We start from the raw sequence: 18732 nt of genomic DNA, 5'->3' as shown, positions 1-18732 counted from the left end.
GGGGGCACAGCGCGGCGACGATCGCAGCGGGAGGCGGCACGGGACGGATGAACGGATCCGACCGCGAGGCGCGACGTATCTCTCGGAAATTCCTACGCGACGAGCGGAGCGAGGAGCGAGCGCTACGAGCGAAAGGTTATCGACACGCCTGCGCGGCACCCCGATAGATGGCGCGTCGTCCGACGCGGAGAGACACGCCAATGGTTGACGTTTTATTTCTAGGTTATGTCTCGTTAGGCTAGTTTTAGTCAATTAGCTTTGATTAGAGGTGGTATCTTCTTTTTCTTTTCTTTTTTTTTTTTTAAATAAATATGCATTTATAAAGCTATATAATGCCGCGGAAGATACGTGTTATGTTCGCGACCGCGACCGCGCTGGGTATATGCGTCGTGATATTTCAGGTACGACACATTGATGAAACTGATTGACAGCCAGACGTCCACGGTAGCTAATTGATTCTAATTTTCAGTTATGCTTAATACTCGGCGACCGCAAACGATTGTCTCTCTCAGGTAATTTTTGTTTACTGCCATGTCGATGCTTCTCGGCAAAAGATTGACGTGTCTCGATGTTCTGTCACGCCCAGATGACGACGTGCCTGTCGTATTGTGGTGGACGCCGTTCGGTAGTAGGAATCGGGTGAAAACTTGCGGGGACGCTAGATGTTACTTCACGCACGATAGAGCGTTTGAGAGCAACGTACGCTTGAAAGTACGATCCTCTTGCATTTTCTACCTCTCTCTGAATTGGTTTGGAGTAAATTTTCTATATTCTGCATGCACTCGTGTCCATTTCTTCCAATGCGGATTTTAAGTTTGATCTCGGTTTAACTTACCTTTTTTATCTTTTTCTAATTCTCAGAACTGGAAAAAGATAAATTAAACTGAAATCGAAGTTAATCCGCATCGATAGAAATGGACGTTACTTGACTTTTATAGAGCATTCTGTTTTACGGAAGTAATCTTCGCGTCCGTGATTTGCCCGGTTGGAGGAACAGTGCCATATCGTGGGGCTTACTTCACGAGGAATCTCCTAGGAATAATCCTGTACTCGTTCACGAAGAAGCGCTCAATCTGTTTAACTACTCTTCTACATTTAGCAGATTTAGTAATGTACCACTCACGCTTCTCGACTTACCAGGTTTAGAAGAATTAGTAGGTAAAGGAAAGACACGACTGACGGAAGTAATTTTCTCCAACTCTAATTTTCTAATATTTAAGTAACGATACGTATAATAAAAAATTTTACGAACTTCACGAGTCTCAAATCTAAAAGTATATAAAAATAGGATATTTGTGTATGTGTAGAAAAGTCGTATTACATGTCTACCAAAGAGAAGTCTGCATTGATGCATGCAGAAGATTTAGCACCAGTATTATACATTCAATCCGACTGTGATACCGCTAGTGACAGGGATCGCTATGTCATAGAGTTAATGAAACATATTCGAGTTGACTCCTACGGTGCATGTGTGAATAATGCACAGCTCGACGACAGGTACATTTACTTAATGCAATTATGGTTTTACTCCCAGCAATTTATGGATTATCAGCGGATATAAAACGTGCCCGTTTTCTCAGGTTGAAGAACAACTATCTCGATATTTTAAGTAATCGTGAATTCTTGTCCTTTGTGGCCAAATATAAGTTTACCATAGCCTTTGAAAATGCGATTTGCGACGATTATATCACGGAAAAACTGTGGAGGCCGCTTATCGTTGGTTCTGTACCAATATATTACGGATCACCATCTTTTAAGGTATTTTTTTTCTCTTGAAAATTGTGATTCGAGTCTCGCAATTGAATCCGCTTTATCTACTAGATTTTTGACTTTGTAGGATTGGCTCCCAAATAATAAATCTGCTATCTCGATATTAGACTTTGCCGGTCCGATAGAGCTCGCCAACTTGTTGCACAATCTTTTAAAAAATGATTCCGCGTACGAAGAGTACTTGTCTCACAAATTAAGCAAGCGCGAAAATCGCGTTACAAATAGCGAGCTGCTACGCGTGCTTGAAAGGAGACCGACGGGAATTGCTAATGAATTTGGGAATTACGTGGAAGAATTCGAATGCTTCGTTTGCGAACGAATACAGAGGAACGATCACAAATTAGAAAAGAGCGTAGTGACGAAAAGACAGTACAATTGTCCTCTGCCGAGAGATCCGATAACAGGCGAGATCAATAAGCGCAATTGGTGGACAGAACAATGGAATATTGAGAAATGCGGAGCTAAGCTATTAACTCATTACGTAACTAATAATCTCAGCATTAATGTAAATCGTTTTGACGAACGAAAGATGATCATGTATGACAATAATGAATGCTGACACGTAAAATGAGAAGTTTTGTACAATTTTGATAATATAAATACTCGAATGATTCATGAACGAGGAGGATGAATGCTTTAAGTCCAAGTTTATGTTACAAGCATCTCTTTTAGTATTATAGAAATATTTTTTTTTTACATATTAGAAATATTTTTTTTTACATATTCATTTTGTATAAAATAATGTAATAGAAATTATTAAATGCATCGTACAGAATGTATAAGCCTGTGCATGATAGAAAAAGTTTATGTTTTTACGCGTACATATGTACAATATTTTTTAATTGTAGACAGAGTTTGTAGTCTTATTTGCCTGTGAGATTTTTTACCTTAAATGTTTATTATATTAGTGATGAAATTTTGTTTCACTTTATGCTATCTAAGCGTAAAAATAAAAAGCTAAAATCTTCGCACGCGTAAAGCCTTTTCTCAATTCGTTGATTTTGTTTGCAAAACCGGTGCAGACACCTTCATTAACTCACACAAATTATTTCGGATTGGACGTAAATCTGAGATTGGCTGTTCCCAATCCGTCGCGTTCAATTTTGTGAGTATACTTGATAAATCTTCTTCCGGTATATCCATTTCCTCTCCATAAAGGATCAACGCCTCATAAGTACGTATAGCCGTTGTTTTCCTTAAGCTCGTGTATTTATGACACAAAAATATACTCAGTTGACAAAATGCTCTCTTTGCAACGGGTCCTCGTACCTAGAAACATGATGTTTAATATACTTAATGAGATACAATTTTAATCATTATGGATTTTAATAAAGTTACATATTATAGATTTTTATATTTTTATATGTAATTAGTTACTCTGTAATAATTATCAATAAATAATTATTCTTGTCAATTTTTACAAACCTGTAGTAACTGGCAGAAAACATGTATACTGCTAATGAGCAATTTCATGTTACTGGAATATTTTATTTCGTGTTTCAATAGTGTTAATATACGTTCTGAGATTGTATTGTCTGCATCATCCAAGACAGACTGAATGCAACCTGAACTCAATAAACGATCCAAGAAAGCCAATATCGATGTTATCATTCGTTCGTTTTTATGACTCTCCTCGAATATATTTAATATTTTTTCACATAAATCCTTTAAGCCCGCCTCGTCGATCTCTTGTAGATAAGTAAATAAAGAAACACTCGAATATTTTACCTGGCAAAGATAAGAGATAAAAGATAAGTAAGAGATAAAAGATAAATAGCTTATATAATTAGTAAAATTATAGATACTACTAAGAGTCGATTTTGCCTTTGTCAAATAAATTAGCTCACGCGCGTGGATGTTTAGACAATATTTTATACTTTATATTTAAAAATTATAAACTTACCAATGATTCGCTTATGCCGCCGACGCTGAATATAATTCCGCGTAACAAATTTATTTTATATGGTGGAAAACTTAACATCTTAATAAATCGTGGAAACGTTGCAGATTCCATTCGCCATTCTATAGTCTCCTTACATTCGTTATAGGGAAATATATCTTTCAATTCTTTATGATATGGTATATTTGGAAGTGGCGGATCGCTATGAAGAGAATCAATTAATCATAAATTATTCATAAATCTCGCTAATTAAAATTCTTTATATTTTATTAAGTTGCTCTTTGTATAAGTAAAGAATTGTAAAATTACAGTAGACACACACATATCACCGCGTTTTTACCTGTGTATAAGCGCACTGAATACAGTACCAGCCTGAGCTCGAATTCCATCTATCCTCTCGACAGCCTGCTGCGCGACACCGCCGATAATAGCAGCCATTAAGTCCTCATTCAATACGGATAATAGTTTTGCTTGCGATACTAGGTTTGTCAACACCTGCAACAATATAGATATTTTAATCGCAATCAGTTTTCTGATGTATATTGACAATAAAATAATTTTGCTGCCATGGAATACGCACGTGCAGTCCAATCATAGCCGCTTCTCTCACCCAAGCGCCTATATCTCCACGACTATCTATGGTATATTCTTTAAGAGCCAACAAATAACAATTGTACAGATCTGTCACAAACGATTGCCATTTGTCTGAAAAGAGAATGTATTTATTCGGAGTAAATATTGTGAAATGTCAATAAATATGTGATATCTGAATGGGAACTCACCGAGTTCATCAATTCCTAGCGTTTGCAGCACCATTGTTAGTGAGTGCAAAGCTTCTTTCCTACTCTCCGCCCATTTCAGCGTGTTCTCAGATATATGAGTGCATGTGATTAACGAGTTTATAATGTCTTTCACTCTTTCACGAATTACGAACAGTGGAAAATGTCCTGTAAAATAAAAATAAAATTAAATGAAACAATATATGCTTGGCATATGTAAATGAAATGCATCCTTCAATTTACCTATTGCCTGTGCAAATCCTATTCTAATGGACTGACTACTCGATTGTAAGGACTCCAGGTAACGATTAACTACAGCACTTCGGGCGTCATGATCGATATCTACATAATATTCTAGAAAAAAGTTTGTATGTGCTTCGGCCGCTTTTAATTTAACTGCCGACACTTCGTGGCTCAAACATTCTTCTAATAATTTTTGCCAGTCATCTGTATTATCAATGATTAATAGTATATTAGATACAAAAGCAATTTTTTAAGTAAAACTTGTTTTAATTATTAATACGTGCCTACGACGTCTGTAAAATGAATAGGAAAGTGAACGATAGAACATTTCTTAATTAGCACAGCACAAGCTTGTTTCATTAGCTCTCCCCCAAGACCCTTAAATTGTCCTCTACTTCTGAAAGTTCGTACTATATCTTGTATATCAGCTACAGCCGTGTCTCCTGAATAAAAATCGAAAATGTTAGAGATATTTAAGGAAAAATAAAAACTGATCTCTGCGTATGGCTTCACGATATTCTTACCGATAATATGTCCAATTTCATCATTACAATGATTGTATAGAGCTTCGAGAATTTCCGCAGTAGCTAACACTGCACCGTGCCTAACATTTAAGTCGATAGAATTTAGCATGTCCAATAAAGTCGGCAGTACTGTCTCTGTCATATAATGTGGATCAGCTGCCGTCAGATTGAAAAGTGACTGCAACAAATTACTAATGATAAAACCGAAAATTTGTGATATTCGACATTGTAAACGTTCAATTAGTATAAATTGTCGAAACTTACCTTAGCTGAAAGCTCTCTGATTGCAGTGTCCCAATGTGTCACTTTCTTTGCCACTAAGTGATCTATTAAGGGCTTCGTGTACTCTTCATATTGTGCGATTTGTACGCTAACAGATAATATTATAAGAAATTGATTACATTATAAAAAATGTGTAAGTCAGAATTGTTGAATTCTATACCTGATTTTGAGATACGTATGACTTCTTACGCCAACTTCGAAATAGTCAGCGATAGTCAGTATGTCTATGCCATGCGGAAAGTTGTCTTGTCTTCCAACGTTTTCTTGAAACGCGGCAGACGCTGCTCTTCTGCAGTTTATCTGTCGGTGCAACAATGATTTATATGAATTATGAATGCGATAAAAATGAAAAATAATGCATAGGTATACGCGCGACTTATACCTCTCTATCGAAGCATGTCACAACTAATAACATTGCTGCGATCTCCTTGACGTAATGTTCGAAAACATGCGAATCATAGGCTCTCGGAAAGGACCAGCATATGTAACAAGCGGCATCTCTGATCAAATAACCGATCGATCCATAAGTTGTAGGTTCATCAAAGACTAAGGCTTGCAGAACGACGGGAACGACATCGCTCAGACGATGAGGTAACAATAGGCCTCGTCTTCCTGAAATATGCGCAGTAAATGTATACAAGTGATGGAATAAAAATTGTAATACATTTCTAAACGTAAAAGGGATGTGCTTACCAAGTTCCGCGAGCGCCAAACAACCACCATGCCACGCTGCATCTGATTCACGTCCGGAAAAGAGATTTAATACAAAACCCAGAACGTCGTCAGCTAAATCTATCGGTAATCTTGCGGTTATTCTGCCGATACCTTTTGCTGCGGACCACCTATGTCGTAATATAATAATATATTAATATATTTAATTAAAAAAATGATAATGTTATATTAATTTATATAATATATAAATACAATAATATATTGATATATAATTTAATTCTTATTATATATCTATATATTATTCAATTCAATATATTATCTCTAATAAATGACAGATATATACCTTATGGTAATCGCTTTATCCCGAAGACCCTGTACAAGTTGCTCTATTATATCTTCAATGGCCGGAGGAATCTCCTGATCTTCATTATCACTTGAAATACTTAACTTTTTAATATCAATGATCCTTTCAGTATTATCAATATCTGCTTTAACGTTAGGCATAATACTTATCGGCCGACTCATCTTCTGGTAGCGCCAAGATGCTAATTTTGTTCTCAACAATACCAGACCTGAAACAAAAAAGAATTTTTTTCATATTTTCAATTTTTTATTTATAAGAAATGGACATGGTCGAATGAAACACTAGATACCTATGCGCTGGACAACTTTCATTCCAAATTTCCTAATAAGATCTGTTGGATTGTCACTTAGCCGGAGTTTCAGCATATTATCGAGAAGCATTTGGCTATATGGTTTGACGTCTTCTCTAGCGCTATGCTTCAATATTGAGGATATTACAGCCAGAGGTCCATGTCTCAAAGGATCATTTTCTATACACTGGAAAAATGTGAAATAATGTATAAGCTACACTTGGAAAATCTGTGATATTATTCCTAGGTTGCTCATGTTAAATAATATTCGATATCTTTAGAGAGAATATACGTTACCTTTAAGCACCACATAATCATTTCTTCCAAGTATAATTTTTTGACATCCGATCTTGTTAAAAAGTTTGCTATTAAAAATACAGCCGCCACAGCACACGCGTCTTTCGACAGACAATATAGCTTGCACACTTTCAAAATTCTGTAACATAAGAGTAAAAACGACGTATTCCATTGCCATTCGAATGAAATAGCTTCACACAGACTAGGATAACAGCGTCAATGGTACCTGACAATAATAGTCTGGTCTGGATCTATATTCTCAGACGTTTCTAGGCGAGACAGAGGAAACGGTATCTTAGAGATGATGGACAACCAGATGAGCAAGACGTATCTAGTCTCCCACGTCTCCACATCGTTCAGGTCCTGCTTCTCGAGCATCCGTAGCACAGGCAAGAGGTCCCCCACCTCGTGCGGGAGATAAGTAACGATCCTCTTGTACGTCTTCACGGACATGATGATAAACAGGTATTTGAACGCGTTGTGCTTGACGTTCACCGGACAGTCCTCGTCTTTGGTGATCGACAGCAAGGACTCCAGGATCCGCTCGAGGTACGGGTCCAGGAGGTGATGCTGATCCTGGTACTGGGAGAGGATGAAGTTGAAGCGGTCCCGGTTCCGCTCCACCAGATCCGGCCGCCTGAGCTCCGCGATCAGGGTGGTCACCTCGTCCACCTCCTTGAACGTGCTGAAGCCGCATCCCACCCTCTCCGGGATGTCCGCGCCGTCGTTTAACACCATCGTCCGGGGCTGCCACTCGCTCGGCACGCGTGACTCGCGCGGATCACAAACCGCACGACGAAACCTTCGCCGTCGGCGGGATAACTGTAACCTGTAACTACGTAGTACGACTTTGACAGATCCAGGGGTACGTTCCAAAACTCTACTCTGAGTAGCAGGGTTAACCCTACGCCGTTCCAAAACGCGAAGTAAGTAACTATATGGGCGGAGTCTATTCGTTCCAAAAGTGAGAGTAAAGTAACCCCGGAGTTAACTCTATGAACCCTGCTTCCGAGGTGGGTTAGGAGAGTAAACTCTACTAAATTTGAATATAAACGCGGGATCTTAGAACATATAAGCGCAATTGTCTCTATACACCGCGAAAACGTTGGCCGTTGCTGTGATAAGTAAGAGAGTATAATATTAAAATTAGATAAAGTATTTTATATTAGAATTAGAAATGATACTTTATTACCCGGGTCTGAAAGGGCGTTTTGTAGGGACGTACCCAACCCTGTACATTTATATATACATATAAAATAATATTATTTCCCGGCCTGGCCATTAAGCGACCTCACAAGATAAAGTATTTTATATATCACACATAATAAATGAGCATATTAATTTCTTTTTTAATGGTTTTTTAGTCTGTTTTAGAATTGAGAGTTACTTTAAAAAAAAGTAAAATTTATTAGGTTAGGTTAAGGTTAACTTTCAATCCTAAAACATTGTTGAAGTATCAGTATCATACATATATACAAATAATATTATAAATTTATATTATTGTTTACAAAGTAAAAAATAGACAAAATGGATCTCACAGAACAGCAGTACACCCTTATAAAAATTTAATACTGTAAGTGATTTTTTGACTAGTAATTAATCACTTAAAAACACTATTAAAAGCACTGTTAATAGTGCTTAATAAAAAAAATGATTAATCACTAGCCAAAAAATCACTTACAGTATTAAATTTCTATAAGGGCATAATAATCGAAGGTGTAATATACAACATTACGACAACACCCGAGATGCATAAAAGAATACGAAATGGTAAGTTAAGTAGTAGAGTATTTCATTAAACTAATTTCATTAAACAGCTCGTTGAGCTCGTTGAGCTTCCATTTTATTCGTTGCTACTACTTTTTCAACGTTCCAAATCGTTCAACCAGAGTAACTTACTCTGGGCTTACTCTCTCCCCACTACCTTGGGTTCTTTAGAGTTGACGGAGTAAAGTTTTGGAACGTACCCCAGCGTGTCTGCGTCTTCGAACAAATAAGCATCTAGAGCCGTAGAATTCCTCGAGCAAGAGTTTGGACAATTTTTAATTGATCCTACAAAGAAGGTTATTTTTTTTTACTTATTACAATAATATTTATTAAATTGCTGAATTAATTATTTATTTTGTAATAAATTGCGTGGACGAAATTAAAACTCTCATTTGACGGAGGATCTAGCATCCCCTTCCGACACTACGCGACGCGCAGGCGCAATCCGCGCAATTCATGGTTGATATACACGCGGATTATGCACGTGCGTCTGTAACCTCGAACTCAACGGAGCTCAAGCTCGTATATGTTTCTTAATTATCACAGTAATTGATAGATGTTGGTTTGAATTGTTTATTCTGACGGTATATGGCAGATTTCATTATCATAGATTGTTGTTACATATATCGTGAAATATATCGTTATTATAGCCTTTCTATTTTCTTCAGACTGAACAAACTGCGAATAAAATGGGCTTGACCAAGCAGTATCTGAAATACGTGCCGGCAGGTAACGCAAACATAATCACGAGCCCTCGATGCAACGTCGTCTTCGTAAAGCTGGACGGTCAGGAAGGCAGATTCGTGGCTGCCGCTGCGTGCGAACATGTATACATTTGGGACCTGCGGCTCGGAGAGAAGGTAAATTGAAAGGACGTAAGATGCAAGGAACTGATAGAAATGATCCATTTTCTTAAAAATGTAATAATGATCTCAGGCACAAGTGTTATCTGGAGAAAAGGTGTGCGTAACGCGTCTGGCTGCATCCCCCGACAAAAAGCACATCGCAGTTGGTTACGCGGATGGCACGGTGAAAACCTTTGATTTAAGCACCAGCGAAAACGTTAGCATATTTGTGGGGCACAAGTCTGAAATAACAACCTTGGCGTATGACGCGTTGGGGCACAGATTAGCTACTGGTTCCAAGGTAAGAATCTTACAAATGTAGCAAAATTATAATATAAGATTATATTTCCTTATATTTCTTTTTTTATATATAACAGGATACGGATATCATTGTCTGGGATATCGTGGCGGAAACTGGGATATGTCGGTTAAGCGGACACAAAGGTGTCGTAACCAAGTTGGTATTCATGAAGGAACATAACATTATTATTAGCTCTAGCAAAGATACATTTGTGAAGTTTTGGGATCTGGATACGGAACACAACTTCAAAACCCTTGTTGGACATAAGTCAGAAGTAAGCTACTTGATTATGTTCCTGTTCGTCGTCTATATTTCATGATTATAGTGTTGATTTAATATTGATAGGTTTGGAGTCTTGCCTTGATGAACGACGATCGGTATTTAATAACGGGATGCAACGACATGGAATTACGCGTTTGGAAAATAACCTTCCTTGATAACAAGAATATTGAATTCGATACTGCCGTTGGTACAGATATCAATGAAGAAAGTGAAGAATGTGTCGATACAGATATGGTATAAAATTTATATTTGCATTATACTAAGTTTGTGATACGATTTATCTTTACATAATTATTTTTAAAGTAATATATATAATTTATAAGCACATATTTTTACAGAAATATCCTATAAAATGTGAAAAAGTTGGAAGCATAATAAGAGGCGCAAGCGGACGAGTTGTTTCATTAGAAGTTGACTCCACATGTAAAGTTCTTGGATGTCACGGAGTGGGAAATTCCATAGAACTGTTTTATCTACTATCTGAAGATATAGTAAAAGATAGATTTACGAAAAGATTGAAGAAAGAAAGGCGAAAGGCTCAGAAGTGAGTTTTAGCAAAAAAGATATTTTTAATTTATCTAAATAGAATAAGATTTAAATACATATTTCTTTGCCTCGTCAATAGGGAAGGAAATGACGCACAGAAAGAGCTACCAAATGCACCATCCCTAACAGACGAGATAAGACGTTTACCTATTGTTAAAATCTCCGGCAAAGCGAAAGGACTTGATTTAGTTATAGGCAAAGGAAACGAACTGAGAGTTAGTAACAGCTTTTATAAGACAAATTTAAAATCACCTGAAATTTTGTGCTATATTTTATTTTGTCCGTTTTGTACAGTTATGTGTTGGAGTCAATAACAATTCGATCGAGTTGCATTCTTTGTACATGGAAGAGAAGGATCCCGAAGTAAAATGTTTGCGTTCAATAGCGGCACATGGCCATCGTACAGATGTTCGAGCTGTCTGTTTTAGCTCCGACAATTTGGCATTGGCTACCGTTAGCGGAGATTCTGTCAAATTATGGAATAGGTAGAGTATCTTATGAAAAATATGTGTTTTTAATAAGTAATAGATACATATTAGAGACTAACAAAAACGTGATAATTTTTAGGCCAACGCTATCGTGCTTACGCACAGTGCAGTGCGGTTATGCCTTGACGGTAACATTCGTGCCGGGTGACAGACATCTGATTGTTGGTTTGAAGGACGGAAAAATGCTTATTATTGACATTGCATCTGGGGATATCTTGGAAGAAGTGCCGGCGCACTCCAAAGAGCTTTGGACCGTGACATTATTTCCGGACTTGGTAATATTTTTGAACAAAAATATTTTAAAAATTGTTATTAAATTGAAACTTATTAATACGTTTTTGCAAATAGAAAGGCATTGCCAGCGGTGGTGGTGATCAAACGGTGAAATTTTGGAATTTTGAACTTATTCACGATTCTAACAATCAGATAAAAGCGAAAGTTCTATCTGTCTTGCACGTAAGGACGCTTAAGCTTGAAGAAAGCGTCCTGTGCGTAAGAATAAGTCCGAATAATAGATTTGTGGCTGTTTCTCTATTGGACTGTACTATTAAAATCTTCTTTTTCGACACATTTAAGGTACCGCAGTTATTTTGAGATACATTATTACATTATCTTGAATGCTATCTTTTATCGTTTTATATTTTTATTATAGTTCTTTGTGTCGCTTTACGGGCACAAGCTACCAGTACTGTGCATGGATATATCCAGCGACTCCACGCTCATAGCGACCGGTTCTGCTGATCGCAACGTCAAGATCTGGGGTTTGGATTTCGGTGATTGCCACAAGTCTTTATTCGCGCACGATGACTCTGTCACGGGTCTCTCATTCGTGCCTGGAACTCACTACTTCTTTACCTCTGGTAAAGACGGCAGGATTAAACAATGGGATGCTGATATATTTCAAAAGATCACCACACTACAAGTACTGTATTTCATTGATGAATATTTTGCGATACCGCGTGTTAAGTCGGTGATTACAATACTTTTATGATTTTTGTAGGGTCATGCTGGAGAAAGTTGGAGTTGTTGCGTTTCAGCGAACGGGGTTTTTGTCGCGTCGTGCGGTTCCGATAGAGTAGTCAGATTGTACGAGAAGACTAACGAACCTTTAGTATTACAAGACGAAGCGGAAGAAGAAAGGGAACAACAGGAGAACGAATTAGTTACCGGGGAAAGCACTGCGGTATTAGGACAGAAACAACAGGCGTTACCTTCCAGAAAGACCGTTAACAGTGAGAAGGCTGTAAGTTGAATATTATTAAACTATATACAATTTGCAACACAGGGTATTAAAATCTCTTTGTGATACGACTTTCTTATCAGGCTGAGCTGATACTGGAATGCTTGGAAATATGCAACCAATATGAGATAGAATTAAGTAAAGCTGTTTCTGCTTCTGACAAAGCGCCGCCTCTTCCTCTACTGATGCAGGCTTACGAATGCACGAGCACAGAAGATTTTCTAGTGGAAACTTTTAAACGAGTTAGGGCGAGGTATATGAATCTGAAAATGTGATGAAGCACGCAATAACATTTCATATAAGAATGAAGACGTAACTAGAACCTTGCATGTTTCAGTGAATTGGAGGAGACATTACTATTATTACCATATTCTGCCGCCTGTGATATTCTTAAGAGACTCCCTAATTTGTTAAAAAATGATTATCAAGTTGAGCTATTATCCAGATTAGCTCTGTGCTTGGTACAAGCGCATCACGGTCCGATAGTGGCCAATCAAAATCTTTTGCCCACGTTGGAGATTGTGAAGAAACTCGCTGTGGAAAAGATCTCTACTTTGAGAGTAATAAAAGTTTACTTTACTGACTGCATATGTTTACGAGAATGTATGTGCTGTTATTTATCTCACGAATTAACGAACGATATCTTTTAGGATACTATTGGCTTTAATTTGCATGGTATGATGTACATGCAACGCATCTTTGAGGAACGGGAAGGAATCAAATTCTTCAGAGACGCCACCAAGAATGTCGAACATAAGAAGAAAATCAGAAGAAACAAGGAGAAGGCTGTAAAGAGAGCGATCATGAACTTGTAGATCTTATCGACAACATAAAGAATTTTGCAGATATAAATATGTAGCACAAATTTTTATCACATACTTTGTATATAATATAAATATTAACCGTGCTTTTTAATTATAAATTTATATTAGAAATTTATAGCAATAGTTATCATAATAATTAAAAATTTCTGTCTTCACACATAGTATCAAATTATTATATCCTCTGTCAATAAATTAGACAAACTGATCGATTAATTAAATCGTAATAATTAAGAATATTGTGGATTGTATAAAGTTGCATTATTACGAACTTGAAATCAAGTCGATATCTCGCAAGGTCGAATCGACTCATATACGTAAATGTCGACATACACAACGTTATAACATAACCTCGTTTAGTGTGACAGTTGACACCATATGACACTCGCATGGATAAAAGAGACTTACGTGCTATAAAACCCTATGGACGAGTTAAAGGTATCTTAAATCTCCTCCGTCTAGTGAAAATTAAAAAAAAAATTCCGCATGACTTGATTGTTGTTTATTCGCGTTTGTTGCAAACAAAAATAGAGGATGGATCACGAAGACGAGTTCCTCAACACCTTCTTCACCCAGGTCGCACAATTATGCTCCGACAAGGCCAAGGAGACAGTTGTGAGTGGCTAAATTCCTGTTGTATATATGTAATATGAATACTTGCAATTGTATAATTGCATCTGAGAGAAAATGTATCTTTTTAATTCAGGAGAGAGAAAGGGAGTCGTGCAAACAGATGCAAATGGGTCCATGGGGAATGCTTCTGATGCACTTACCGCAGATAGCCGTGGCGGAACGTTCATATGCGGATTTAGGTTTTCTCAATACTAAAAACAAAGGTTTCCTCAGAAAAGATGTATGTATTTGACAAAGAAGTTGCTTCAGTCACCACTCGTCTCAAGCTTTATTTACGATGATATTATTTACAGAATTCCTTGAAGACTGTTTACGAATCATTGAAGTCCGACTTGAAAAGATTAGAGGAAATGACCAAGGGAACGAACTCTATCGGCACGACAGTCGCAAATGTTTCCAATCAACTCTGTCAGTTCATCACGGCAAGAATCCAACTGATAGATTTGTCAGTATATTAGCACTTCAAACCTTCTATTTCTAATGTCACAGATGATTGTATTACAGCTGTGATTATTGTATTACAGCTACGAGAGAATGTACAACATGAGTATAAACAGCAAAGTTATGAAGCATCAAGAATTGCTGCAGTGTATAGAAGGGATAGTGAAGTGCTATTTATTATCCTGTTCTCATTTGGCGTTAATTGCTATTAAGACAAGTTTAACGTGCGTATCCCCTCGTGATTTTTTAGTAATGTGAAATATTGTAGACTTCAATACGTGTGAGAAGCTAATAATTTTTATTATTCAGATTAGAATGCGAAACACTAGTGCAATTAATGAAAGCGCAAGTAGAAGTTCAAAACTGGAGATTTTTACCGACCCTGATGGCGCTCTATGGAGCGCAAACGCGAATGGCAGCTTGGGAAAGAACTCTGCAGAGCAAGGAGGTTAGCGATATATAAATAAGAACATCGAAGCAGCTTATTGAGTATTCTAATTCGAGATATTTTTTTAGTCCTGGAAATTGGGCTTCGGTGCGACGTTCCTCAAGGCAAATCAACAACCAGCATTGTATCAATGGCTGGTGAAGCTTCGCGGTGCCATATTGGCTAAGTGTTCTCTGTATTTCCACACTACTTTAAGCCAACAAGCTAGTCCAGGGGAAATGAGGAGTATTGTGAGCAAGCAGAGTGTAGATTATTATCATAAGTAAGATATAGATATTATTTTGTTGCTCCCGCAGCACTTACAGGCACACAAATTGACAGACGCTTTTTCAGGATACAGAGTTTTCAACGAAAGTACGACATACTAGCCGTACTGATAATCTTCGACTCCAGAGAAACTGAAAATTCAGGTTCGGGATACAGACATCCAGGGAGAGGAGCAAACTCGTCCGAGAGCTTTCCCATTGTCGTTTGTTGTCCTGGTGTAAGTACAAATTTATCTTTTAATTGTTTTTATCAATACAAGTATGTATGTATTAGTATCCACAGATATGTAGTATAAAACTCTGTGCTTTTTTACGTAATTAATGTTTCTTACAGACTTTCACGCAGAAACCATCAGTACACTTGGACAATATTCAGACCAAGATAAAGGAACGACACGCCGAACTTCTCGCTATGGACAAAGTGATTTACCATAAAAGCACGAAGGTACGCCTATTACGAAATGATCTTTGAGCAGATTGTAAATTAATGACGTTTCTGCAGGACTTGTGTACATACTCTTTCCACAATACCGACCCCACTATGACTCTTGTGATCGTGTTCGAAAACGGGAAGCAGAAGGATAAAGAAACTCATATCACGTCGTTTATGATGGACCTGTCTACGCAAATTAGATGCAATAAAGTTTATGAATGTCTCAAATTATCAAAATGAATGTCTGCGCGAAAGTAAAAGTATGAAAATATTGGATTATGCCAAAGACATAATTATATGTTAAAAAACTCATTAATATAAGTTTATCATGTGATATACGGTTATATAAAGTAATAAGAATAAGGTCTATATATTATTTGCATGTATACAATATTAGCTTTGTACATATTCCTAAAATGATTTTATAAAGTAAAATAGCGAAAGCTCTCTAAAAAACCCGATCTCTTTACTTATATTCTTTAATTAGAAAAAGATATTCAGTTTAAGAAGTTCGAATTTTAACAGCGAATGCGACACAAAAAAGATCCACGACGAATGACGTAAGAAACATCCTCATATATATTTCCAAACTTGTAACAGTTCATAAAATCAAAACGTTCTTGGAAAATTATTTGACGCTGTTGATATGCGAAACACTGTCAACCGTGCATTTTTCGCGTCGAGGTGAAAACACGCGACAGTTCTATCAAGTAAACTCCGCGCGATCGTAGTGTCGCTCGTACAACGGATTTCCCGCAACTTGGTCGCACACTCAAGTTAATCTAGTATTTCATTAATTGTATGAATTGGTCAAATGTAAAAATAATGAGCCCCCATGTATCAGCATCTTAATCGCCGAATGAAATATTTACGTTACAGCAATTATCAAATATATTTTATTTGATATAGATAAGATTAGTTATTAATTGCGCGGTTTCATCTGATAATGCATAATTTAATTTCATTTAATCTGGTACTAGTATCGAGAAAACGGTAATATATATAAGTAATATTTTTAAAGGCCGTCCTGCTTGTACCGAATGCCATTGCGATTAAATGCATTTTGAACTTTGCATTTATTTAGTTATAAATTAAATATTAGTCCTTATCTCAGATTTTAACTAACATCCGCTAGAAACAGGTCAACCTATAGAGGCCCTCCACCGCCCCCGCCGATTCTGATCGGCGGTCCTCTTTTATTTACAACACGTTTTTTAACATTTCTGCCATTAATAATTATTAATTTATTTTATTCCTTTTACAATTTACTTTACAATAATGTACAACATTATAAAAGAGTTACATATTACAAAATTGATTTGACAATATACAATAAAATAATACACAATATTTCTTTTTGACATGAAATTACATTTTTGCAACATTCGGTTTGCGTACAATAACACGAAATTTTCACAATGTATAACGTGAGGCTATTACGTAATGTTTCTTATTAATTATAACAAGTCCAAAGTCTATTTTACTTCATTTTTAATCTACGCGAACAATCATGACCAAAAACATTAATTTTATTACTTATGTTATTCCATCAAGGAGAACATCGATTATTGTTATACCTACTCCATTATATTTTGCAAAACTCAAAGAAAATGATCGATACGCGAAAAAAATAGACAAAGCTTCGATGTAAAGCAACAATCAAACTGAAAAATACGCGACGAAAGAAACGATGCTAAGTTATCTTCCCATATACATAATTTTTATAATATCCGTTGCAATGCGCACGCGAATTCTTTATAATTATTATTTCTCTACGCGATAATGAATGTTATTTGATAAACGTTAAACATTTCGTAATATACATCATCATGTCTACGATTTTAATTATCTATAACACAGTGATGCTGCCGTGCTGCCCGGTCTTCCGAACGGCAACTCTGCTCGGGATGTCAGCTATGCAGGATTCCCTCGCTGCTACGCGATGTCACGTTCAGCGTCGTTATTTTCTGAAACATTCAAATGAACGATTCGATTAAGTAAAGATAGAAGAGATAGAAAATATTTGGACATAAGTGACATAGTATGTAAAAATCAATTACACTCACCACTTTCTTTCAGGCTGTTCTGGCCGCAATAATCCTCCTCCACTTCCGGGTCAGCCTCGCATTCGTCAGAATGCAGTTTACACAGATCCTATAGATCTGATGCCACATAGAAGTCATCGATCGACTCGTGGCAATGCAGCGTGCTCGGCAGCAATTAAGGGTTCATCTATTAAGCAAGAAAAATCAAGAAGCATTTCAGCTATATTGCATTAATTTTATGACGTTGTTGCAATATAGTTGAAATGTTTCTTGACCTTTCTCGCTTAATCGGAATGTAATTGTTGAAAAGAATTGAAAATTATTCCCTACCTACGTTTTAATTAAGTCCCTATACCTACGCTTATTTCTCCACGCTTCCCTACGCTAAAACTCACCGACCCTGATGTGCAGCAGCGGAGCTGTATCTGCAACGTTGCTACGATGATTCTGTAACAATCAAACATACAATCCAAATTAGAGCAGAAAAGAAAGGAGACAGTCAGTATTTCGAAAAATAATTACCAAACGTAAAACACCGAATTCTATATTTTAATTCGTTAAACGAATTTAATAAAAAAATCACGTTTAATTTCTTAAAAGTATACTCTATTTACTGAACACAAGAATTTTAAATAGAATTTTAAAAATTAAACTCTTTTTTAATTTCTACTCTCTGGCTAACTTTACTATTTGATTAAAAAACCGATTGGTTAAACTATCCGCGAAAGACACAATATGTATAAACCAATTATATTTACCGCATGTTGTTCCGCCGGCGCCTGATGCCTCTTCCTGGCCTCCACCTCCTCTCAGGCTGCTCGGGATGTCACTCGTGTTCCCTCCATGCGAAGTTGATGCTCCTTCCCGCGCGGATATTTTCTGTAACATAAAAATAATTGAATCGATTAAATACGTGTCACGCGCATCAAACATCTTATTCGTTATTCAGATTATTATTATATTTTAAATTACTTCTTCGAAAAAAGTTTTTACGTTAGAATCAACTTGAATCAAATTTTTCAAAATATTTCTTTTTACTAATTTAAATTCCAAAAC

The 18732-nt window shown here is 36.7% G+C and overlaps 4 protein-coding genes across 4 annotated transcripts; 3 read left to right on the top strand and 1 right to left on the bottom strand.

The window, feature by feature from the left end:
* Positions 1-85: 85 nt before the first annotated feature.
* LOC112467947 (alpha-(1,3)-fucosyltransferase 10) lies at positions 86-2466 on the top strand. Its single transcript, XM_025036906.1, has 7 exons — positions 86-401; positions 470-512; positions 587-711; positions 939-1158; positions 1308-1497; positions 1581-1758; positions 1838-2466. Exons 1-7 carry the CDS (start codon positions 333-335, stop codon positions 2327-2329), a joined length of 1317 nt encoding a protein of 438 aa, XP_024892674.1. The 5' UTR covers positions 86-332; the 3' UTR covers positions 2330-2466.
* A 1-nt stretch (position 2467) lies between these two features.
* LOC112467944 (tubulin-specific chaperone D) lies at positions 2468-7983 on the bottom strand. The gene is made up of 17 exons (XM_025036902.1): positions 7347-7983; positions 7121-7259; positions 6824-7010; positions 6514-6742; positions 6192-6340; positions 5881-6110; positions 5659-5798; positions 5481-5586; positions 5217-5394; positions 4977-5135; positions 4693-4896; positions 4453-4617; positions 4251-4375; positions 4011-4165; positions 3674-3872; positions 3196-3498; positions 2468-3039 (listed from the first exon to the last, which is right to left on the bottom strand). Exons 1-17 carry the CDS (start codon positions 7856-7858, stop codon positions 2758-2760), a joined length of 3462 nt encoding a protein of 1153 aa, XP_024892670.1. The 5' UTR covers positions 7859-7983; the 3' UTR covers positions 2468-2757.
* A 1220-nt stretch (positions 7984-9203) lies between these two features.
* On the top strand, positions 9204-13491 carry LOC112467945 (WD repeat-containing protein 3). The gene is made up of 15 exons (XM_025036903.1): positions 9204-9471; positions 9556-9747; positions 9824-10033; positions 10110-10307; positions 10379-10549; positions 10654-10859; positions 10941-11076; positions 11156-11346; positions 11429-11624; positions 11698-11925; positions 12002-12271; positions 12350-12592; positions 12673-12842; positions 12927-13149; positions 13240-13491. Exons 2-15 carry the CDS (start codon positions 9577-9579, stop codon positions 13402-13404), a joined length of 2778 nt encoding a protein of 925 aa, XP_024892671.1. The 5' UTR covers positions 9204-9471; positions 9556-9576; the 3' UTR covers positions 13405-13491.
* Positions 13492-13737: 246 nt separating this feature from the next.
* LOC112467958 (KICSTOR complex protein C12orf66 homolog) lies at positions 13738-15994 on the top strand. The gene is made up of 10 exons (XM_025036925.1): positions 13738-13848; positions 13942-14025; positions 14117-14263; positions 14337-14488; positions 14568-14708; positions 14794-14932; positions 15001-15194; positions 15266-15416; positions 15533-15643; positions 15701-15994. Exons 1-10 carry the CDS (start codon positions 13834-13836, stop codon positions 15869-15871), a joined length of 1305 nt encoding a protein of 434 aa, XP_024892693.1. The 5' UTR covers positions 13738-13833; the 3' UTR covers positions 15872-15994.
* The last annotated feature ends 2738 nt before the right edge of the window (positions 15995-18732 follow it).

The sequence above is a fragment of the Temnothorax curvispinosus genome, unplaced genomic scaffold, assembly GCF_003070985.1.
Source record: "Temnothorax curvispinosus isolate PA1 unplaced genomic scaffold, ASM307098v1 QBEX01017911.1, whole genome shotgun sequence".
Lineage (NCBI taxonomy): Eukaryota > Metazoa > Arthropoda > Insecta > Hymenoptera > Formicidae > Temnothorax > Temnothorax curvispinosus.
Note: the sequence above shows the minus strand (reverse complement) of the source record. Positions and strands in the feature narration are given on the sequence as shown.